At 40.5% G+C, this 26,147-nt stretch overlaps 1 gene segment (V, D, J or C); it reads left to right on the forward strand.

The window, feature by feature from the left end:
• Nucleotides 1-10,223: 10,223 nt before the first annotated feature.
• Nucleotides 10,224-25,846, forward strand: LOC128111652 (probable non-functional immunoglobulin lambda variable 11-55). The segment is given in 3 exon segments: nt 10,224-10,269; nt 10,389-10,736; nt 25,518-25,846. Coding segments are annotated over 3 exon segments (723 nt in total).
• Nucleotides 25,847-26,147: the final 301 nt, after the last annotated feature.

Genomic DNA, 26,147 nt, shown 5'->3' on the forward strand with positions numbered 1-26,147 from the left:
AAGGAAGTTAGCTTGGGTTGTTTGTATGGAGATTAAAAACAAATAGTGAGAAAGAAAGTTAGCTCAAGTTATTTATGCTAAAAACAAGAGATGATGTCAGGGCATAAACAACTTGTAAATAGGGTGATCTTTAAAATGATTGGTTGGTTCCTTCATCCCCCTCCTAGGTTTTCTGGTATAAATGAGACTTACTGGCCATCAATAAAGGAGTTCTTGCTTGACTTGACTCCCCGCTGTGCCTGATTGTCTCTGGGTAAGAGGGAGGCTGGGGAATGGGCAAGTGGCATGCACTTGCCTTTCCTCCATTCCAGGCCACCTCTTCACAGGTGACCTAAGTTCCCGGTGGGGCAGGTCCCCATACAGGAATATTATGAAGGCTTAGGTATAATAGAAACTTAGGGTAGAGTCGTTTTTTTCTCCCAAGTACGGACAGGATCTGGGACACAGAGAGCAGCATCCAGGACTGTACAGACACTGTGAACCTGGTGGTCTGAGAGCAAAAAGCCACTTCAGAGACTGCCAGCTTCAGAAAGCAGCAGCAGAGCATGAGCGGCTGCCACAGCCAGGCATCCTCGGCTTAGAACCCTGGGTGTCATACCTTCCCAGGCAGCAGATGATGAAATCAAGCACAGGGTTTTACATGCTTTCTGCCATGGCAGAGACACAGTGAGGAGATTGCAGTCAGTCAGCCTGAAAGACATGGCTTGAGGGCACACTGAGATGCCATTTCTTGAGAGAGGCTAACAACAGGTAGTTGCCTGGAGTACAGCAGACTTTGGATCCCAGCAGCCAGAGCAGCTCTGACACTGAGAGCCAGAGTCCCTGGTGGTGAGTATCCAGCAGAGACACCATGTGAGAGGCCACAGTGGGAGGAGCAGCTGAGACATGCCTCTGCATGGAAAGGCAGGCAAGGGAACTGCTGAGTAAGGCAGATCTGTGCTCCAAGGCTGAACAGAGAGATGCACTGGAACCTTAGGCCAGCCCAAGCTCCCAGTGGCAGGCCATTGCAGGCCAGGTAACAGTCTCTCTGAGTCTAAGTGCATTTCAGGGACACCAGGGAACCTGAGGTGGTGCTTGCCCATGCAAATGAGGCAGCACACAGTGGATGTAAAGACCACCAGCACAGCAGGTATTGGAGCTCAGGGTACAGCAGCCATGACTGGACACAGCTGGGTTTCCTTGAAGAGCTGGGGTTGCTGTATGAAAGCTGTAGCTCATAGACACAGGAGAAACATTGAGACCCTGGGGTGAGAGGTGATTGAGAGTGCTTGTTCCTAGGACCAGGACTATAAATAAAAAAAAGTAGACTGGGACAAAGGCTTTACTGCTGTTTGAGCCAGCAGCCAAAGCTGTATGGCTTCTGTTTGCTGGCAGTGGGCCAATGTGTGGCTCCATTGAGAGACAGCTTTATAGTTCATGCTGGCTGTACAAAGAGGTCTTCCCCAGACAGCTAACTGCTTTTGCCATAGAGTAGATTGCCTAAGGGAAAGCTAACATAAAATGCTGCTGTAATTGAGAGTGAAGTTTCAGCAACTCTTGTTTGAACTAGTGTTGCATTCAGAGGAACTACAAGACCAGTACCAGAACTGTCTTTTTGAATTTTTCAGACGTAAGAAATGAGATGAACAGGAGTGGTTCAATTGTAATGGGACAGTATTGAATTTACTTACACTTATAGAGTCTATTAACTGTGACAAATTATGAATTGTTTTATGTATGCATAGATGCTTTATTAGCTGTGGTGATTTATGAACTGTTTTGTATAAAAAAATGAAACTGTTTTTGTAGAAATAGAGAATTTTTTTTCTACCCAGGCTCAACACACAGCTTAAAATTTATAAAGAAAAAGGGGGAGTTAATATTCCTCAGTCTCTTTAATTTTTTTAAAAATATTTTCTTGTCCCTGGAGTGGATTAATGTTAATTTGTATTAATGTGCCCTATCTTTTGTACAGTTCTATATTGCTTTTGGATATTTGCTAAAGTTTGTAAAGTGTAAATAGTTCTATTGAGAGTTTGCTTTTGGATGTAAGTTTGTAAGAATTGTAATTATAAATAGTAATATTCATGCTAGAATTATGTTAACTTGTTAATGTTGATGAAGCTTGGTATGGTGATGCTAAGGAGTTCTTAGGTTTGGTATGGCTGCAGTAGGAGTTTACGATTTATTTGACATGATTACATCAAGAGTTTATTGATTTAAAAAGGGCTTGGTGCAGCTAAGACAGCAATAGACATTTTAGACCCATTAAAAAGGCCTTTCCATCTTTATCATCCTTTACTCCTTTACTGGGAAGTTTGGCAGCCATAGGGAAAAGGAGTATTTCTGTAATTTCAGCTACTTGAAAGCTCTTAATGGAAGGCTGATTCAGAGCTGCATGTAATTTAGCTCTGTACCCTCATTTGAGTTATTAATATTATAAAGCAGAATATGTAGGAGCCCATAGAGGCTCTCTAGTGAGATCTTACACAGGGCCAGAGAATCTGGGCTTGCTTTACCCAGCAAGGATGCATAATGGAATGATTTGACTACAGGTATGTTTATCAGGTATTTGGAAGGGTCTACACTTGGCTTTATGGTGTACTTTGATATTGCAAGGAGGAGGTTTTTGCCTCTCCACTTGGCATGTTATAAAAAGCCCTTTTCAATAAAGGATGAGGCTGTTGGGTATTGACCCAGGCCCTCCAGATGCTATTCTATGTTTCTGTCTTTCTTCTCAAATCTGGTATTTGCACTTTGTTAGGCGGCCTTTGGCTCTAGGGGGAACACCATCTGCCCAGATGATAAAATCTCATTAAAATTATGTGTATATTTACTCACTGATTAACATGTGTTATAGTTTTTTGTGTTTCTCTTTTTTCAGGTTATAGTTAACAGTATGATTCCTTGTGGCTTTTGCAAACATTTTTATTGTTGTTGTACTAACCTCCATCTTTCTCATGTATTTACCTTTCTCCCCTTCTCTAAAAAGACCCATATTTCCCATTTCTCCTATCAGATCACTTGTATTCTGCTGTTTTCTTTTGTCTTCCTCTCTCTGTATTTATCTCTATGTCTCTCCATAAGAAGCTGTTCTTTCCCTTTTCTCTTGTATGGTTACTTTTCTCCTGTTACTCCTGACCAAACCCCCTTAATCCTGGCAAAAGTCCCATTTTATTTTTCAGAATAGGTATTCATGTATGAGGATTTGATGCTAGGAACCTTAAATAAGAGAGAACATGTGATATTTATCTAGGTCTTTTTAGGTCTGGGTTATCTCACTCAATAGGATCTTTCTTAGTTCCATTGTTTTACCTGCAGAGTACATGATGTCATTTTTCTTTATTGATGAAGTATTCCATAAAGAATTTTATTTAATTTTCATTATTTTTATGTCAGTTGTAGGACATATTGTGAATAGAACATCAATGACGATGGCTGAGCAATTATCTGTTTAGTATGATGTTGAATGTTTTGGGTACATGTCAGGGAATGGTATAGCTGGATCATATGGTAAATTTCTTTTTAGCTTTTTGAGGATTCTCCACACTGACTTCCACAGTGTCTGCACTCATTTGCAATGCCACCAGGAGTGAATGTGTATTTAGTTTTTAGCTCTACTGTCTTTTGTTCTCTATATTAGTTTCACCCATTAAGCACTGCATGCAGCATTGAACCACTTTTCTCTTCAAAAGTCCCCAAGTCTTTCACATTTGAAGAATCAAAGCAACAACCAATCAACCAACCAGACCACATCAAACAAAAAATACAAGCTTAGGCCCATCAGCAGTTGTTAATTGCATGCTCTATGGTACCATCTTCTGTATTAGTTATTTTTCTATTGGTATGATAAGAATCCAGGACCTTTGAATTTTTAGTACCATGTAAATGAAAAACTATTGGAGAAAATGTTAAGTTCCTGGATAGCATGCCACATACTGAATGCCACTTAAGTCTGCCATGAACATGGTCTTTCAAAGATGAATCATGGCAAAATTGCCAGTATTACATAAGAGATATCCAAGGAGCTACTCTTTCTTGCTCTGAAATTGTGGTGGATTCCTGATGCTGTGATTTATTTTTCAGTATGCATAATCTCAAGCCTTTCAATATTTCTTTCCAGTTCCAGCTCAGATATGCAGGAAGGCAATTATTCTTCTATTGCATGCTTTGAGTGTGCAATAGAGGGCCTGTAGGGATATCACAGAGATACCTCCAGAATCCAGATACTGACTGTTAATTATAACATTTTGTTTACTCATGAATAGATCTGTAATTGAGGTTTTCTTCATCTATAACATACATACATGGTATTTCTTATGTGACAATGTTTCTTATTGTTTTCTGAATTTTGTGCACATTTACAGAAGTTTATACATTCACAAACCTCATTTATATAGTCTTGATTTAAGTCTTAGCCTTGACACTCTTTTTCAAATTTTGTATGCACAAAACATATTTAAGTAGAAGCTGAGGTGGATTTTATACAGTATGTATAATATAATTAAAAAATGTATATCTAAACCAAATATGATAGAAATATTTTTAAATGCAAATGTATTATATTTGAATCACTTCACAATTTAGGAGTGAGAAAAAGAATTCTTTTTATTTCCTTTATACAGTGTTGTAGACCAAATTTTTAGTTTCATTTTTGCCAATTGAAGGGAGAATGCTTTTTACTCCTAAATCTTTTTTTGACTCCCACAAATACCTCTTCCTTTTTCTGGCATTTATATTGAAACTACACTTTATACTTGATTATTTTTAAGATAAAACTTTACAAATGTGTGTGTGTGTGTGTGTGTGTGTGTGTGTGTGTGTGTGTGTGTGTGTGTGTGTACATGTGCTTGCAAGTGTGTCTAGGTATCTGAGAAAGCTAGAAGAGGCCATCTCATCTCTTAGAGCTGATATTAGACAAGATTCTGAGTTGCCTGATATGTGCGCTGGGAATCAAACTCATGTCCTCTGCAGGAACAAGCACTCTTAACTGCTAACATCCACTGTTTTAAAAAAATTATTTTAATTTATTTTGCAATACAATTCAGTTCTACATATCAGCCACAGATTCCCTTGTTCTCCCCCCTCCCATCCCCCTCACCTTCCCCCCCCACATTCCCATCTCCTCCAGGGCAAAGCCTTCCCCACAGACTGAGGTCAACCTGGTAGACTCAGTCCAGGTAGGTCTAGTCCCCTCCTCCCAGGCCGAGCCAAACAATCCTGCATAGGCCCCAGGTTTCAAACAGCCAACTCATGCAATGAGCACAAGATCTGGTCCCACTGCCTGGATGCCTCCCAAACAGATCAAGCCAATCAACTGTCTCACCCATTCGGAGGGCCTGATCCAGTGGGGACCCCTCAGCCATTGGTTCATAGTTCATGTGTTTCCATTCACTTGGCTATTTGTCCCTGTGCTTTATCCAACCTTGGTCTCAACAATTCTCGCTCATATAAACCCTCCTCATTCTCACTAATTGGACTCCCAGAGATCCACCCAGGGCCTAGTCATGGATCTCTGCATCCAGATCCCTCAGTAGTTGGACTAACATCCACTCTTAACTCCAATCCACTAATAAATTCTTACCTGGAAATGTCCACCATTATAATTACTGGTCTTCTAGAATAAAAGAGTAGTGTGTTTCTCAAACCAGGATTGATTCTCTATGCAAAAGTAAACTAGGTTGATCACTGTCTTAACTGACATTTATAGACTTTTATTAAGGAACAGTTCATATTCCATTCAGACCCCTGATAGAGCTATGTAACTTCCCAAATGGTCTCATTGTTGGCAGGAAGGGGACCTAGCAGTCACACCCCAGATGGCAGGACATAGTTGCTTTGGGAGACTGATATGGCCAAGCACCTGCCTAGTGCTCCCCAGCTTTTCTTCTGTTTTCCCTTCACTTTTAGGTTTTTCTGTCCTGCCACTAGGTGGAGTCCACATCCTCTCCATGTGTAGTCTTCTACTTCTCAGTCAGACCCCGTCTGAAGTAAAAGGAAGGGCCTGTACCTCTTCAGGAAGAGGAGTATTTGCATGGAAATTCTGCACTTAGAATCCCAGAAACAGATAAGAAGGGGTACCTAGCTATAGTCAGTTCATTGAACTCAGGAAGCTGAATTTGTGTGTCTTCACCATGAATTGGGCTCATCACATGATATCCATGCATTGCTGGATTCTCTCAGGGAATAAATCAGATGGTTTAGAATGGCATGCTCTTCCTAGGTAGGCAACTGTGGAAGGTATTGTAGTTTCAGTAGGAAAGACAGTAGAGCTGTAGAGAAGGAAGGAGAAGATAGGAATAGGGAAAATAAAGGAACAGTGTGGAGGGAAGGAAAGACTTAAAAACTAAAATTGAGTGGATGGAGGACTTAGCTATGACTGTGGAATGAGTCCAGCTGTAGAGAACAGGAGCTAAGGTTGAAGACAGGGAGCTAAAGAAGATATTCTCTGTACTTCTTGGCAGTGGTAAAATTCATTTTAGAGAGACAGTGTTACAGAGACAAAGGCCTTTCCCTGAATTGTCCACTCTGATAAATTCAACTGTGTGGTGAATGTATGCTAAGAGATGGTCTGCAGAATTCATTTGGCTTGAGGGGGGAATTATTTTGAGTCAGCATTGTGATGAGCACTATGCAGTGGGAAACATGTCAGAGGTGGGGTCACTTCCTCATCCAGGCTCTCCACAGAGGAGGAGGGAGGTTGCTGTTGGTGTATAGAGGAATGAGGAGGCACAGCTGCAGCACCTGCCACAAGCTCGGAAAATGGAAGTGGCTGCTGCTGTCTAGGGAAGATGCACCCACTCTCTCCAGTGCTGAGATGTAGGAAGGCCAGAGGGAGTAATAGGAACTTAACTTGGGTCACAAATCCCACTCCTGGGATCCAACCCTCCAACTGTTTCAGATATCCTGTTAACTCCCCTTTTATGTCACCTAAGGTCTATCCTATGGAGCTACGCAGACTGTTCATTACCTCAGCCATGTGACAATAATTGTCCACCTCCAATCCACATCAGGGATCAAGTTCTTCTCTTCCCTCCAGGTCAGCACCATTCACCCCTTCCCCCTAAGTGGCAGGGACAATTCAATGTAATTCTTGTGACTCCTACAGCTGCTAAACTCGAAAACTTCCCTCACTGGGTCCACCTGTCTCATCTAAAACCTTTTATCTCACCTCCATCCCAGAAAAATCTCTCTTCACGTACAGTGAAACAAACAGGGCCTTTTTCTCTCAAGCTCCAGAGGACATGAGGATCCACTGCCTTGTCACCAATTCCAGAGTAATAAGATATCACCCCTCCTTTCCCAACTAGGGCCACACAGAGCTGGAGGCAAAAGGACCATCAGAAATATCCAGGTGGTAAGGAAAAATGTAATACAACAGTCTATCATTGTTCAATACTCAGTAACTGATCACCTGCGTTTCCTAAATGCTAAACTAATGAAGGGAACAGGTGTCTTAAATAAACTACCTGTAATAAGGCCTGTCTTAGATAAAAATTAAGCAAAGTACTAAGGCCAGATCTACCTCAGATAAATGTCACATGTCTCCATCTGGGCAGGCCAGATCTACCTCAGACAAACTCCAACTCCAAAAATAAAATAATAATGATTTTTTTCTCTAAGCTTTTTCTATGTCAACAGTATCTTGTCTGACAAAAGGTTCCCAGCCACAGCACGGATGGACAGCTGCAGAACAAGGGGATGGCAGAACTTCATTCCAGGACCCCCCCACCATCATCCCAGGACTTCACAAGCTATCCTACCCATATCCCCCAAGAGCCAACCACTGTCCACTATTCAGCTGGAAGCAGTCTTTGAGAGAAACAACGCCCCACACCCACTCAACCACAATTTTCTTTTCTTTTTTAAAAAAGAAGAGTCAGGGATGATAGATTCACAACACACCACCACGGTTGGGCATGTCCAGCTAGACACTTCCGCCTAGCCAGTTCCAGGTCAAAATAGCCATTTCTGGGTCAAGGCGTCTCACGTGACCAGGACCCTATGGCTTTGCATGGTTGCATAAAAGCACTCAACGCAACCATGTGATCTATGCACATGCGTGGAGTAGCCACATGGACCTGTGTACACATGCGCCACCCAGCCTTTATAAACCGGCGCCATATTCCCAACTTCCTTCTTCTTCTCCACACATGTGTCTCTTCTGCAGGCCTGAGCACCTTTGTCCTTTTCTCTTATCTTAATAAAACTCTTGTTAGTGGATTCTGTTGTGTTTTGTGACATTTCCTCACAGGGTAGAAGCGCCACAAAATAACTAACAGTGTGACTTTGCCTAACATTGTACAGTCTGTCTTTTCCTTCATCTTTTTCTTTTAAACTTCATTTTTCTTTAGAGCTAAATAGTATTTGTATGTGTGTGTGTGTGTGTGTGTGTGTGTGTGTGTTTATGTGTGTGTTACCAAAATATATCTCTTCATTTTTAATCACAGACCAACCAAGTAATCTGCTTTTTGCCATTCTTCTGTGGGATAATTAACACATTATTATTTCTTCAGTTTTGTAAGAAAGTCAAACATTTCTCCAGGATGGTAAAAACTTTTACAGAAGAGCAAAGAATATCCATTTCACATTTAGAAAGCAGAGTCTGTGTTTGTGTGTTCAGACAGTGCTCTGGTGAGTAGTAGAATCCAGCTGGACTCTGAGGTCTCTGCACTTTGGTAACTAAGGACCCTTTGGCTAATAGGGGGCACTGTGGGTCTATGATATGATACCACTTCCACTTACTCAAAGAAGCTGGCCTTAGGGCTTACCCAACGTTCACTGAGAAAACTCAGCAGTGGAATCACTCTGTCCTGTTAGAATTCAGGGATAAAGGGGCTCTCTCCTAGCTAGTGATTCCACCCAGACACTCCCACTACTGAAAGCTTATCTCTGCTTCAGGCTGTCATGTAAGCTGAACTCCAGCAGAAGGGCTCACAAACAGTCTTGGCAGCCACAGTGGAAACATATCTGAAGGAACAACCACTTCTTGAAGAGGTTGGAAAAGAGGCTTGGGGCAACCTAGACTCTGTGGAGATCAGTTTTCTATGTCCACTTATTTTCTCTTGCACTGTTTCTTTCTCACTACTGAATTAGAGACAGGCCTAAGAGCTCTGTCACCCTGACTATATCTGCCTCTTAAGCACAGATCACGACAACACTTTACCACAGCACCTCACCTATTGTCTGATGGTATCTTTTGCTGTAAGTAACCTTTCCTAGTCCATGATTCCACCCTCTGCCTCTCTGCTAACTTTGCTGGCTTTCTTGAATTTGAGCATGAAAATCAGTTCCACTGTCTCTAGCACAAAGTGATGCAAATAAAATAAAATAAAAGTCAGCCATCCATCCCTCATATCTCCTTGGCTACCCCTCTGTGTCAACTAAGAACAAGTCCCTTAAGAAATATTAAATTCTCAAATTTCATGTCAAACACTATAAAACTAACCTTTTCTTTCCCTCTTCTCCCATCACTACTGAGACTTTCTTTCTCTATCCACCAATGTCCCTTTTTACATGCCCACTTCTCCTCAAGGTTTAGAAGTGTTTGCCCAGCCAGATGTAACCAACTTCATTTTTGTCTAAATATCATCAACAAGAAAACTGTAATGTATATTTATCCAGGAACTTACACTGTCTTCTTCAGCTCTTGAGTGGCTAACAAGCTCTCCTGGGATGTCTTCATTCATTCAGACTCATGTCCTTGCCTGTCACATTCATCAGAGAAATGTATCAGTGATGGCTCCACTAGAACACAACACCATGCTCCCTATTGTTTTCCTTTTATGTGTCTGAAATATAAGGTGAAGAAAACACAGCAGAACTGATATATTGAATAATTGTGAAAAATGATAGTTGCTCTGTGACTTAAAGGAGAGTACTGAGTCTCTCTCTGGAGTTTCTGCAGGCCAGGTGCCTACATGTGGTAACCCTAACAAACATGGGACCCAGTGACATCACTTTTTGTGAGGAATCAGGAACTGTTCTACTGCGGATCTGGAAGAGGTCATTGCATACGGTCATGTGTGTGTTACCACCTGTTTTATATTCTGTGGGAAAAAGTAATTCACTTCACCTGCTTTGCTACATCAGGAATTCATACTGTGAATCAACCACTAGGAGGAGTTAATGAGAACTCATTTGCATGACTAGCCCCTCTTCTACTGTGAGGTCCCTGTAGATGAGATACTGAGACAGCCCAGACAGAAGACCCTGGTCTAAGGAGAAGCTGTGCTGTGCCTACCATGGCTTGGACTCCTCTCATCTTCATGATTCTATCTTTCTGTACAGGTAGGAACAGGCCTAAGAGTAGTGGGGAGGACTCCTAGACTCAGTGAGTCCATTCTGCTTCAGATCCCTGAGAATTTGCACCTTAGCTCCGCTGTTCACTGTGGTATCTTCTTTTGCAGGTTCCTTTTCTCAGTCTATACTGACACAACCGACCTCTATCTCTGAGGCTCTTAGATCAACAGCCAGACTCACCTGTACTCTGAAGAGTGGCATCAATGTTGGTAGTAAAAACATTTACTGGTACAAGCAGGTGCAGGGGAGCTCTCCCCAGTTTTTTCTGTACTACTACTCAGACTCAGACAAGAAGCTGGGGCCTGGAGTCACTGATAGAGTCTCTGGATCCAAAGATACCTCCAAAAATGCTGCAAATTTGCACATCTCTGAGCTACAAGCAGATGATGAGGCTGACTATTACTGTGCCATCTGGGAAGATAATGTGTCTCACAGTGATCCAGGCAGATGGGGAAGTAGGTAAAAACTGTAGCTTGTGACAAAAAATTCAGTTCTGCTTTTGTTACCTTGTAATATTCATGCACTATTAATGTAAGTAATAGTGACCTGGACTTGACCTGCGAGAGGAAGGGTCTACTATATAGACATAGGGAAGAAGAGGGAGGTATTTTATAGTGAGAGAGAAGGAAGAGGAGAGTAATGCACAAAGAGAGGGAAAGGGACAAAAATAACAGTAAAGATGTTTGAGAATCATAGCAAACCCAGTATTTTATATTCTTATTTAAAAATATAGACATTTATGTTGTTTCATTGAAGTTGCTTCACATATTGTGATAATGTACCACTGGACCTGTAGATTAGCTAAAACCACACAGTGGCAAGTATGAAAAACATCCCCTTGAGTTGTTTTTGAGTGTGCTCCAAGAGAACTTCAAAACAATAGGAGCTAACACCATTGCTTTGGTTGCCTGCTAGAACATCAGGGTGAGATGCTATTGCTGAGGATACTACACCCTATGGTCAACACAGTATCATTGATCTGGAATCTGCCTCCCTTAGGGATAGCCCTCCCAATTTTGAATGTAATGTGCAAGGAGAACATGCTATCAATTGCACTAACCAGATGAAAATGTTGGAAACAACACAAAAGGAATAGCAAGACATCCCCACAGTGACATAGAAACACATGCATCTTGAGGATAGCCAACACCTACCCAATTGGACACAAAATCAATCACATGGAACAGATACATTGCACTATAAACCTAGCCAAGAATCCATGACTGGACAGATTGTGGGCCCTAAGGGAAAACTGCTGCTACCTACCAATTACTGGAGTTTTGTCTGCTTGTGTGTTTGTTATGGCTTCCACAATAGAGTAAGTCTGGCTTCATGGAGGGAGTTTGAAAGTGCTCTTTGGATTTCCATATTTTTCTGATACATTAAGAAGTATAGGTTGTAGTCTTTTTAAAATCCTTTAAAATTCTGGTGTTAATCTAACTGCATCCAAGGATGCTAGTGTTGTAAAAGTTTTTGGTGCTGTTTTACCCTCTTTATTTTGAAACACTTATTTAAATTAATTATCCAAATTATTTAAATATGGATACCTTCTTGATTCATTTATATCTAGAATTTTACCCAATTCTACTAGGTTTTCCGGTTTAATAGAGTTCAGATCTCTTTTCTTTAACCTTGCATTTTTTATAAAAATTATTTCAAGATTATAATTACATAAATTCCCCTTTCTTTTTCCTCTTCTCAAACCCTCCTATATATGTGGCCTTGCTTTCTTTCAAGCTACGGCCTCCTTTCTAATTGTTTTATACATACATGTGTATCCATATGAACTCCTATGTACATAGATACAATCTGGTCGGTCTACATTACATTACTTGTATGCATGTTTGAAAAGTTGATCATTTGATATTAATTAGCAAATTCGTGCATTCTTCTATGGGAAAGACTATTTTTCCAACTCTCAGCAATCTTGGGTTGACTTATTTCTTTATTTGGTTGTGAAGCCTTGCGCTATCCCAAGTCTAGACTTGTTAGTGAGACTTTATGGGAATGACTTCTGATATCACTAGGAGACACAATCTAACAGCAAACTCTCTAATTATTTGGCTTTCACAATCTTTCCACTGTCTCTTACTCAATGCTCCCTGAGATGCTGGAGTGTTTTGTAGATGTATTCATTAGGACTGGACTCCACAACTCTGTGGTTTGATTGATTTTGGTTTTCTGTAGTGGTCTCCATGTGTTACAAAGAGAAGTTTCCTTGATGAGGGGTGTAAATTACACTTATCTGTGCATACAAATACATGTTTATAGATGGATTGTTATTACAGATTATGCTGGTATAATAAGTTAGTCATTGTAGTAATCATCTAATAACCATGATTTCTCTAGCCCTGAGTACTTAACTAGGTACGTATGGTATGGTATCTCTCTTACTGTGTGGGCCTTAATTCCAATTAGAGAGCTGTTGTTTAATACCAAGTTATGTGTGTCAGTACTGAATCCTTAGGGTTACCTTACCATGCCAGACATTATGATATATAGGCAGAATAGCTGTAGGACTGTTGGTTGTCTCCTCCCTTGGAAGCTTGCAGGAAACCTTCTGGTACCATGGAAGTTTGACTTTAGGAAAGGAATGTTCAGGTCACTCCAGTTAATGGGTCTCATGGATGTGTTTCTGAAGTGTGTAGTAACTTCAACAATAATGACTTACCACTCCTGGAGGTAACAAAGGGCAAAATTAATAGGTTGTATGTTTTAGGAGTCTCTTGACAGTTCTGGCCACCAACTCCAAAGAAGGCTTCTCATATCTGGAATTTGAGTTTTATTTAAGTGGCCTTTGATTGTTGGAGGAGCACAGTCTGCCCTGATGATTAAAATTTAAAAACTGTATGTGTATTTATATACTGACTTACACGTATTAGATTATTTTAGTTGAATAGTTAATAATATGAGTCTATGTGGCTTTTCCAAACATCCTTATTGATGTTTTCCCAACCTCCATTCTTCTCCTCTATTTACCTTGCTCCCCTTCTCTAAGAAGCCCCAGGTTTCCCATTTCTCCTATCAGATCAGTTATCTTCTGCTATTTCCCTTTGCCCTCCTCCAACTGTTTTTTATCTCTCTCTCCCTTCCAAAGGAGCTGTGCTTTTCCCATTTCTCTCTGATCACTTTTACTCTGTCATGGCCCTCTCTGTTGCTCCACAACTACCACCAGTACAAATTGTGGCATTAGTGCTAATTTTTTTTTCAGAATATGTACTCATATGTGAAGATTTTGAGCCAGGGTCCCCCAGGAAGTGAGAGCATTTATCTTTCTAAGCCTGGGTTTCCTCACTCAATGTGATATTTTCTTGTTCCATCCTTTCGCCTTCAAATTACATGATGCAATTTTTCTTTATGCATGAATAATATTCCACAGAGCACACATTGTCCTCACATCTTTCTCAGTTGTAAGACATTTGGTTGCTTTCATTTCCTAGCTATTGTGAATAGAATAGAAATGAACATGGCTGAGCAATAATCAGTGAAGTAGGATATTGACTCCTTTGGGCACATAGCATGGAGCGATATAGCTGGAACATATGGTATTTTTCTTTTAAACTTTTTGAGGATTCTTCACACTGACTTCCACAGTGTCTGCACCCATTTGTAGTCCCACCAGCAATGAATGTGATTATATTTGTTATCATTGCTGTCTTTTACTCTTTATATTAGCTTGACCCATTAAGCAGTATATACAGCATTTGACCACTTTTCTTTCAAAGTCTCAAAGTCTTCCATATTGTTTAAAACAAAACAAAGCAAAGCAAGGCAACAACCAATCAACAAGACAGACCAAACCATATATATATTTATTCATGCCCTCACAGTGTATCCTCTAGAGCATCTGCCACACTCTCCTGCAGCCAGAGCAGTGGCTGCAGTGTGAGATCTCAGCTTCTCTACTTCCAGGAGAATCCAAGACCCAACTGAAATCTCCTGCAGGACTACACAGACTTGAATTTATCTTAGGACTCTTAAGCAACAGTGACTTGCTCAAAGATTTCTCAAACTTTACAAGAGTATTGGTCATTCTTAGAATGCAGCCTTGGATTAAGCTGATTCTTACTATTCTCAAACTCATCTTAATGGAACATATATTCATTAAAATATATAAGTTAACTAAAAGAGAGTAAAAACTTGGGTTCATATGCCTTATATCTTTTGAGTGTCCTTCACTGGCATACTTCCTAGGTGGCATTAAGATATTAAAAAGTCCATGGCCAAGTAAAAAGCAATAAGAAGCTTGTTCTATGACAAAATATACACTAGAGAGTCTAAAGAATACACAGGGAGACTTGATAATCAGTCCAGGGGCACATGTCATTTTGTCTGAAGTCATTAACATGAGTGTCTACTATGGTCAGCATTGTTAACATGATCAGCAGAAGCCAGGCATAATGAGTCACCAAGCAGAGGCCTCACTGTATTCCTTCAAGCCCCAGGACTACATGACATGTCCCCTTTCCTTTGCTGTCAATCTCAGCACTGTCTCTAACCCTGTCACCACTATCACATCTGTGTCCATGTTTTACTCTGAATGTTCTATCACAAGCCAGGCCCGGGCCCTGAGACCTCAGCATGTAGTCACTACCCTCCCCACCTCCTCACTGCTCAGGTGTACCTTCTTTGAAAGAAACTTCTAGATCCAATAGGCCCTAAGGTGATAGAAGTACAATATATCTACTGTGTAGAAGTATAATTTCTCCATCATGGGAATGCTGGACATATGATTGGAAACTTAGCTCTGGTTCTCATGGGAAGTATCATCTATCTGTTTTTCTGTCCAACTATCAGAGCTTTCCTGCCTTGAGGCCCAAATCTTGCCTCCAAATATTTACATTATCTTAGAAAGAATTCAATGTATCTTGTGGAACTACATATAAATGGCAATAGTTTACATTATTATCCTGCTTCGGTAATCATATTTCAATCAATAATCTTTTGTGAAGAAGTTCAAAATAAGTTTGATGTCAAAATCTTGTTAGATATTTAAAACAAGTTTATTGAGCTGGAATGTTCATAAAATACATACTCATGTTAGAGACAAAGTTTGGCAAGTGCACACACATATAATTTATATAAAATACTTATTTTCAAATGTGTTATGATTATATATTATTTGTTAAATAATTTAAATCCTCCCTATCTACCCAACATTTTCACCTCTACATTAATCCCATGAAGCTTGAATCTAGTGATCTGCTTTGTTGCTTGAAAGTACATGCCATCATTTCAGAAACAGGCACTTATACTCCAAAATTACGGTCTTCAAATACCTGACAAGGTGATTCCAAAACCCAGTTATATGCTTGTGTGTACATGCACTTGATCCTTTCCAGTTTCTGTGCAGGGTATAGTTATACAGATATACTATGGTTTCTTTGTTACATGACACACATTTGGGTTATCTAAATGATGAATAATTCTGTTTTGTATTAATATTTCCATGTGTTAATGCATGAGCACACTTGAGCAGAATGATAAGCCATATGAGAAAGTGATGCTAACTGTAAAATGGACTGCTTTTGGAAAGCTTGCTACCTCGTGTTGTGCATCAGAGATCCACTTGTTTTATAACCTTGCCCCCTTCTGCTCTTGCCATTCAGTTCTCCAACTCATTTTTTGTGCTTGTGTAGTGAGGCATCATGATGATCTGATATTGCAGCTTTAGACTAATTATACTATACAAAATCATCTTGCATGAGGTGAAACTGTGATGAAGAAAGAAATGAAGTTCAAGTCACATTCCCATCCTTACCTTACTAACTGTGAGCTCTTTAAATTACTTTGACTCTTTCTCCTTATTCCCTCCTTTACATTGGCCTGCATTTTCCAATGATTCTCACTGTCAGTAGGGTAAGAGTTGGTGGAGCATGGCTTGCACTGCTGATGCCCCTCTAGGACACTAGACAGAAGACACTTTTGTCTCTGGAAAAGCAAAGGCAGCTGAACAGTAATGCAATGCTCTTGACCTATGTTCTTAAAAATATTCAATCAGTAACTTGTGTCAACTCGATAACTTGCATCTGACAGCATATAATCAGCCTGGAAGAGGAGTTCATTTGCATTAATGAGTGCCCGGCCCCATGTTAGGAGTTATAGTAAGCACTATGGCACTGCCTTTTGCTGAGCAATCTTGAGAAGAGCAGACCTGGACCGGGAGTCATGGCCTGGACTTCTGTTTGGATCACACTTCTGGCTCACTGAACAGGTCAGGGGGTCTTTTAGGGCCAGAGTGGGTATTCAATGATGCACATCTTTTCTCTGCTTTACTACTGACCACTGAATTTCTCACCTGTTGGCAGAGGCCATTTCCCAGGCTGTTGTGACTCAGGAATCTTCACTCACCACATCTCCTGGAGGGACAGTCACACTCACCTGTGGCTCAAGTATTGGGGCTGTTACCACCAGTAACTTTGCCAAGTGGGTCCTAGAAAAAAATCTTACTGGGTAAGCCTGTCCTGGAACTTGCTCTGTACACCAAGCTGTCCTGGAACTCAGAGAGACTGGTCTAGTGAATACACTAACTGTCATCATAGAGCTTTTATCCAGTGATTGATGGAGGCAGATGCAGGGATCTGCAGCCGAGTACCAGGCTAAGCTCTGGAAATCCAGTCGATGGGAGAAAGGAGGGATTCTATGGGTGAGGGATGTTGAGATCATGATGGACTAGTGGCTGTGGAGCCCCCATGGGACTGGACTAGGCCCTCTGGATATGGGAGACAGATGTTTAGCCCAAACTGTTTGGGAGACACCCAGGCAGGGGGATCAGGATCCATCCTGGTTCATGGGCAGGCTTTTGGGAGCCTGATGCCTGTGGTGTGGCACCTTGTGCAGCCTTGGTGTGGAGGGGAGGGGCGTGGACCTACCTGGGCTCAGTGTGCTGGGTTCTGCTGACTTCCCATGGAAGACCTTGATTTGGAGGATGTGGGGATGGGGAGGTGGCTTGGAAGGGAGGGCTGGAGGTTGGGAGGAGGAAGGAGGTGGGATCTGTGGGTGGTATGTAGGATGAGTAGAAAATTTCTTAATAAAAAATGAAAAAAATAAAAAAAATAAAAATTAAAAAAAAGAAAAAAAAAGGCAGAGAGAGAGAGATCATCCAAATTAACAAAATCAGAAATGAAAAGGGAGATATAACAACAGACAATGAGGAAATCCAGAGAATCATCAGGTCATACTTCATAAATCTGTACTCCACAAAATAGGAAAATCTGAAGGAAATGGACAATTTCCTGGATAGGTAACACATACCAAAGTTAAATTGAGACCAGATAAACTATTTAAATAGATCAGTAACCCTAAGTAAGTAGAAATGGTCATTAAGTCTCCCAATCAAAAAAAGCCCAGGACCAGATGGTTTCAGTGCAGAATTCTATCAGATTTTCAAAGATGAGCTAATTCCAATACACTTCAAATTGTTCCACATAATAAAAACAGAAGAAACATTACCAAACTCTTTTTATGAAGCTACAATTACCTTGATACCCAAACCACACAAAGATGCAACAAAGAAAGAGAATTACAGACCAATCTCCCTCATAAACATTGATGCAAAAATACTCAATATTATTGGCAAACCAAATCCGAGAACACATCAAAAAAATCACCCACCATGACCAAGTAGGCATCATCCCATAGATGTAAGGATGGTTCAACATATAAAAATCTGTCAATGTAATATACCATATAAACAAACTGAAAGAAAAAAAGCTACACGATCATCTCATTAGATGCTAAAAAAGCCTTTGACAAAATCCAACACCCCTTCATGATAAAGGCCCTATAGAGATGAGGAATAAAAGGAACATACCTAAACATAATAAAGGCAATTTACAGCAAGCTGACAGCCAACATCAAATTAAATGGAGAGAATCTCAAAGTGATTTCACTAAAATCAGGAACAAGACAACGCTGTGTACTCTCTCCATATTTATTCAATATAGTGCTTGAAGTTCTAGCTAGAGCAATAAGACAACAAAAGGAGATCAAAGGGATAGAAATCAGAAAGGAATAAATCAAACTTTCACTATTTTCAGATGATATGATAGTATATGTAAGTGACCCCAAGAACTCTTATAGCTGATAAACTCCTATAGTAATGTGGTAGGATACAAGATTAACTAAAAAAAAAATCAGTAGCCCTCCTATGTACAAATGATAAATGGGCTGAGAAAGAAATCAGAGAAACATCATCCTTTACAATAGCCACAAATAATATAAAATACCTTGGGGTAACTCTAAGCAAGTGACGGACCTGTGTGATAAAAACTTTAAGTTGCTGTAGGAAGAAATTGAAGAAAATATCAGAAAATGGAAAGATCTCCCATGCTCATGAATAGGCAGGATTAACATAGTAAAAATGGCAATATTACCAAAAGCAATCTACAGATTCAATGCAATCCCCATCAAAATCCCAACACAATTCTTCACAGACTTGGAAAAAACAATACTCAACTTCATATGGAAAAACAAAAAACCCAAGACAGCTAAAAGAATCCTGTACAACAAATCAACCTCTGGAGGCATCACCATACCTGACACCAAGCTCTGCTGTAGAGCTATAGTAATAAAAACAGCTTGGTACTGGCATAAAAACAGACATGTGGACCAATGGAATTGAATTGAAGACTCTGACATTAGTCTGCACACCTATGAACACACGATTTTTGAAATAGAAGCAAAAAATCTACAATGAAAAAAAGAAAGCATCTTCAACAAATAGTGCTAGGATAACATGTTAACATGTAGAGAATGCAAATAGATCCATATCTGTTGCCATGCACAAAACTCAAATCCAAGTGGATCAAAGACCTCAACATAAATCCAGTTACATTGAACCTGAGAGAAGAGAAAGTAGAAGTAGTCTTGAATGCATTGGCACAGGAGACCACTTCCTAAATGTAACACCAATAGCATAGACACTGAGAGCAATAATGAATAAATGGGACTTCCTGAAACTGAGAAGCTTCTGTAAGGCAATGTACATGGTAAATAAGACAAAACAACAGAATACAGAATCAGAAAAGATCTTTACTAACCCCACATCTGACAGAGTGCCGATCTCTAAAATATATAAAGAATTCAAGAAACTAGACATCAAAATATCAAGCAATCCAATTTAAAAAAATGGGCTACAGAGTTAAATAGAGAGAATTCTCAACAGAAGACTCTCAAATGGCCAAAAGACATTTAAGAAATTGCTCAACATCCTTAGTCATCAGAGAAATGCAAATCAAAATGACACTCAGATACTATCTTACACCTGTCAGAATGGCTATGATAAAAAACACTGATGACAGTTTATGTTGGAGAGGATGTGGAGCAAGGGGAACACTCCACCACTGGTGTTGGGAGTGCAAACTTGTACAGCCACTTTGGAAATCAGTATGGCGGTTTCTCAGAAAGTTGGGAATCAATCTACCTCAAGACCCAGCTATACCACTCTTGGGCATATACCCAAGGAATGCTCAATCCTGGTGCATGAACTGGCTTTTTGGAGCCCAGTGCCTATGGTGGGACAACTTACGCAGCCTTGTTGCAGGGAGGATGGGCTTGAACATGCCTCAGTTGAATGTACCAGGCTCTGCTGACTCTCCATGGGCGACCTTGCCTTGGAGGAGGTGGGAATGAGTGGGTGTATTGTGTGTGTGTGGGAGACTATTGTCTGAGACCAAAAGTGATTGCCAGCATGTGTGTGAGTTTAGGGTCTTCTAATGGAATATGGGTCCGCATCCTTGAAAAATTATCCTCTCCTCCCAGCAACTATCAGTTGCCAGTATTTCTTCAACTAGGGGTGGAACTACCTAACATTCTCTGGTGTGATTTCATGACACTTGACTTTCTGTTATCAACTGGCTTATACATCTTTGTATATTTTTTGCCTACATTTTCTGCCTACAACACACATAGTGATTGATTTCAATCACTATGCACATCATTCCTTGGCAGATATCTCATGGCTTTTGCCTAACATCTTGGTGTCTCTAGTGCAATGCCGGGTTCACTATCACAGTTTCAATCTATGGCCTCCTAGGGCCTCTTGGGGTATGAGAGCCTTTATGCAGGGACTTCCCTGCTATGTGTTGCCTGGCCTTAGGGTCTGAAGTTATGAAAGAAGATTGCAGGACCTTTTTACTTGTCCATCTTTATGACTGTAAGGCCAGAACCACAGGATGACACTGCCAAGTTTGGCTGCCAGCTTGTGATTGACCCCAGAGCCCCTGAAGCCTTTATCAGCTATTGTTTGCAGCTGCTTTGTGGGAGCAGAAAGCTCCTTTGGATTTTCCCCTTTCACAAGTTGGAAGCTTAGCTGAGTGAAGTCTTGCCCTGATAGAGCCCTACCTTCAGCAGTGCTGAGCAGGGGGACTCTCTTAATGGTGCTAATATTATATCTTTCTGCACAAGCCTGAGCTGTAACATTAAGCTTTCCAGTGTCTGTTTCCTCTACAAGTTGTAAACTTTGAATTTCTTTCTGCCATATTGTTCTTTCTTTCATTGTAGACTTGCATATGAGTGACTGCTGATAACCACAAACAGATTCAACACTAACTATCTTGAAATATACTCTCCTGAAGAAATTCACCCATTGTTTTATAATTTAGCCTTAGGCAAGTTCTTAGGACAAGGGCATAAAACAGCCATATTCTTTGCCAAAATTTCACAGAAATTGTTTTGAATCTAGTTACTAAAATTGTTATCCCTTGAAACCTCTTAAGCTGGGCTTCCACAGCTCTAAATAGTACTGTCTTCCAATCTGCTTCTAGGATGGGTCCTTAAACTCCACTCACAGTATTCAATTGCTTTTCTAGTTGCAAATTTCCAAAGTCTTCTACATTCTTCCAAAATAAATCAAAACAGAAACAAAGCATAGCAGGGTCTGTATTAATAACTCTTTTATTGCCATGATAAAACACCATAACTAAGGCAAGATGTAGAATATTTTATTTAGTCTTACAGTTCCAGAGGGCTAGAGTTTATGATGGTGGAACAGAGGTAACAAGGGCAGGCATGGAGACAGGAAGAGCAGCTGAGAGCTCACATATTGAATTACAAGAACAAAGCAGAGAGAATAAACTAGAAAGGTTTGAATCTTTAAATTATCAAATTCTGACCCCCAGTAACTCACTCTAGAATAGCCACACCTACCTACCAACTGAAGGCCAAGTATTCAACACCTGAAACTGTGGACAATACTTTCAAACCATGACAGCCTGTGTTATTATTATAGCTTGCTGTGGATATCTTTCTGTATGCTGTGAATATGTGTTGCTCTGATTGTTTGATAAATAAAGCCATTTGGCCTATGGCAAGGCAGCTTACAGGCAGGCAGGAATTTCAAAGAGACAGAAAGAAGGAGAGGAGGGACACCAGCGAGCTGCCCAAGGAGCAACATGTAATGGGACACAGGTAAAGCCATGGAACATGTGACAATACATAGATTAATAGTTATGGGCTAATTTAAGATATAAAAGCTAGCTAGCAAAAGGTTTGAGCCATGGCCAAACAGTTATAATTAATATAAGCCTCTGTGTGTTTACTTGGGGGACATGAGTGGGAGAGATTTGTCCCAACCACCAGCAGGCCAGTACACAAAAGAAAAAAATCTTCCAGCTACAATAGCTAATACCTTATATTCTGTATTCAATGTGAATAAACAGAATGAAAATCTTATATTTTTTTCTTGTTTGGGCAGAACTAAAAGGGTTTTTTCCCCCATTTAACATTTTTTAAAAAAACTTTTTGTTTGTTTCTTGTGTGTGTGTGTGTGTGTGTGTGTGTGTCTGTGTGTGTGTGTGTGTGTGTGTGTGTGTATACAGGCACACTATAGCATACATGTGGAATTTAGAGGATAACTTACAGAAACTGGTTTTCTCCCTTCATCATGTGGAATCTGGGGATCAATCAAGCTCAGGTTGTTAGCTTGCCTGCAAGAACCCTTACCCACTGTACTACCTCATGGATCCCTCCTATCACTTCCTAAAATGTGATGCAACCATAAATGCAGATATTAAAACTATAAAATACATGATATAACAAAGGGACATATCTAAGTAAGATGAGTATTAAAATGGATAATTTGAGGTAACAAAAATATATAATAGGAAAATCTTTGAAATGCAATTTTATTAAAAATAACCATAAACTAAGATATGTCATACCAAATTATGTTCTCAAGTAAGTTAAAAATCAACATATGAATGGGAAATCATACATGTGTGAAAGTTTTGTTGTCTCTGCTATTCAAGGCATTTTTACAACTAATCTGAAAAAGAAATGCAAGCATTCCAGTAAAAATGGGCAGAGCATGTAGATGGACTTTCACATACGAAGATAGACAAACTACCAAGAAACCCTTAGGTTGCTATAATTTAAAAATAATTGGAACAAGAAAGACGTGGAGAAATGAGGACTCTCAAAATGGCTCCAACCAACGTAAATGCCAACATATAATTCTTTACCAAGTTCAGAATGTCAAAGTTCGTCAAAACTTTAACAGATTTACCATCTCAACATTGTATTATTAAAGTTATAAATAATTGTAAAATTAAAATATTAAAAATAACTTTGCTCTAGTTACATAATAGACTGCTGTTGTTAAGACCAAATTGCCTGAAAGAACAAACCAAAGTGAAGAACATTTTACTTTAGCCTCAGGTTGCACAGGTTTGATTTTGTGGCTGCTCAGCACTGAGTACACAGGCAGAGAGAGCATCACAGGAGGAGGAGAAAGGAACTAGGAACTAGAAAGAAGTTCCCAAGAACATACCACCTATGACCCACTTCTCAGAATAGACCCTGCCTCCTGTTTATCCCTCCCTTCTTCAAATATTGTCACTTTATGAATCCATCAATGAATTAATAAATTGATTATGTTTTATCCTTCAGGATTCACTCAGTTTGAAAATGTCTGTCAGCTAATAACCAAGATTCCAACATGTAGCTGGGCAGTGGTGGCCCACGCCTTTAATTCCAGCACTAGGGAGGCAGAGGCAGGTGGATCTCTGTGAGTTTGAGGCCAGCCTGGGCTACAGAGTAGTTCCGGGAAAGGCGCAAAGCTACACAGAGAAACCTTGTCTCAACCCCCCTCCCTCCCCAAAAAAAAGATTCCAACATGTGAGTTTATAGATGGAACATTTGTTATTCAAATTTTAGCAGTATATATTTAAAACACTTAGAACATTCATTCAAAAATGCTTGCATGCTTATATTCTTAACACAGCAATCATAATCAAAAGGGAAAAAATGGCTGCCATAATTAGTAATGAACTACATGATGTTTGCTTGAAATAGAAATGAGCAGGCTGTGAAGAATTACAAAAGTAGATGAACATCCAGGGTATTATGCCTGATTATCAGGAATGCATAATCTCAGAGGCAGAAAGACACTGGATGTCTAGGGCTGAAGAAAGGAAAATGGACATTTGTTATACACCTAGTGTAATAGGTTAAAGGTATCTCCATCTTGTGTCGGATGAATCTGTATTTAGTTTCTATCCCCTACCCTGGGAAGTCCCCTGTGAAAGCACCCAATCCTATTCTAGAAACTAAGGGTTGAAATGCTCCAGATAACTGCATATTCTTGGTTCTTGTTAGACTGCTTGCATGCTTCCTCTGCAACTGCAAAGCAGCATGCAGTTTCTTTGTTATCTTTCAAAGCTCCCTGTAATGTGTATTCAGAGCTGCTCTATGAGAACCGCTTCTCTCCAGGCTCCTCCAGCCACCTTCATACAGAAACTCTGTATTAAACTTCGGTCCTTCTGAATGGTTGGCTCTGGGTTTTACCCATAACACCTAGTCTGTTCTAAGAAAGGGATTGCATAACATTGTGGATGCAGGTAATGTCACTGACTTGCTTTTTGAAGTGGTTAATCTTATGTTAAATTTAGTTCACTGCTAAGAAGATATGGAACACTGTTTAAGAAGGTATGGTGATCTGGCATTGTCCCTCAGTTGATAGTTTAAACCTGATTTGGAGGCAGATGTAAATTTAATATTTCTCCCATTCAGGTTGATTTAACTGAGGTATGCATATAGCAAAAGATGCAACGTGCTGGGGGCCTTTCACTACCTCTGGTTAGTACTTCTGCTCACATGCCTCACAATTCCATTTGTTTAAATGCTCCCAATTTTCTTTTTTTCAAGACTTATCTTATTTATTTAAGATTTATTTTTATTTTATGTGGACTAGTATCTTGCCTGTCTGTGTGAGGGTGTCAGATGCCCTAGAACTGGAGTTACAGACAGTCAGCTGTGGTTGCTGGGAACCGAACCTGGGTCCTCTGGAAGAGAAGCCAGTGCTCTTAACCACTGAGCCATCTCTCCAGCCCGTGTGTTCTCAATTCTTAGGTATAATCAATCCTTTGCTGCCATCTCAGGTTGATACTATCAGGCTTGGCTCTGGGAAGGTTGATGTCCAACCAAACCCTCTGTCTTTCACTGTTATCAAGGGTCCTTCTAGCACCGTCGATGCAGAAGAAAGACAGGGTTTAGAGGAGGACCACCTGCTTGTCGTGGTAGGAAGTGGCAAACAATGAACAAAGACCAGCTGCAGGCCGTTCATACTCTTTCTGCTTGCTCTGCCACTGTGCTGCGCCCTTTGCTGTGCTGACCAGCAAACTCACAATAAAGAAAAGGCCACCTTGGTTAACCGCTAAGGACAGCACATCTTTGAAATCAGGGCTTCACCTGGTAAACGTCTCTGCATCCTTTGTAGGAGGCTCCTATGCAGGGAAGGGAGCAGGGCCCCTGCTTCTCTCCAGTTCCTAGGTAAGACAGTCCTGAGTGACCTGTGTGGAGACAGTAGGGGGCGCTGCATACCTGTCCCTTTGGAAATCAGCCTTCCACTCCTCTGGTAAAAGCTAATGCTCAGGGTCCAGAATAAATCTGTAATCTCAACTCTTTCTGCCCAGCTCCCCCAAAAGAAGACTCAGAAACTGAGGTGAGAGGCCTTCTAGTGGAAGACATGATTTGCATGGGAGGTCCCTCTGTCCTATTTATGGGAAAGTGGGTACACAGACACTAAATGATCTTTGCTGCAGCATTAGGTCCTCAGGAACCAACAGTCCACAAATCTCCACGATGACTGGGGTCTCCCTCCTTCTCACTGTCCTTACTCTCTGCTCAGGTGACTGCTTGTAAAAAGCAATAGGGATTAAGGAGTTACTAGAAATATAAACTTTCTTTCTATTTAAGAGCAAACTAACCCTGCTGTGTCTCCATCTCCTTTATTACAGGGTCCTGGGCACAGTCTGGGCTGAGTCAGGAAGCCTTCATGTCTGGTTCTATTGGACAAGAAGTCACCCTCATCTGTACTGGAAGTGGTGGTGATGTTGGACTATATGATGCATCCTGGCACAAAGAAATTCCTGGTGATGTACCCAAATTTGTGACAATTGGCTATTCCCGGCCCTTTAGCAATACATACTACCTAACTATGACAGACCTCAAGCCTGAAGATGAGGCCAGTTATTACTGTTCAACATGGGACAGTAGCACAAATGCTCACACAGTGCTCCAGATGCATGGGGAACTGAGACTAAAACATTCCCCTGACCTTCACTAGCCTACTCAGGCCATGGCAATCTAGCAGTTAAAGTGGACGACTGTGAGGACCAGTGTCCCTGTTATTACATCAGATTGTCAGAGGACAGATCATCCTTATGTGATAGCGACAGTTGGCAATCTTCATGAGGTTGGATCTTAACTTCTTTATTGACATATACTATCCAAGAGACCAACTGTTGCCAAAGGTGCAGTAAAATTCTTCTTTTCATATTTCTATAGTGTTGCAAATTTCACATAACAAACTAAGAATATAATACCTTGAAAAGAAACAATTATTAATTAGAAGGACAGCAGGTTAT

Source organism: Peromyscus californicus, unplaced genomic scaffold, assembly GCF_007827085.1.
Source record: "Peromyscus californicus insignis strain IS unplaced genomic scaffold, ASM782708v3 Scaffold_16__1_contigs__length_79575227, whole genome shotgun sequence".
Classification (NCBI taxonomy): Eukaryota; Metazoa; Chordata; class Mammalia; order Rodentia; family Cricetidae; genus Peromyscus; species Peromyscus californicus.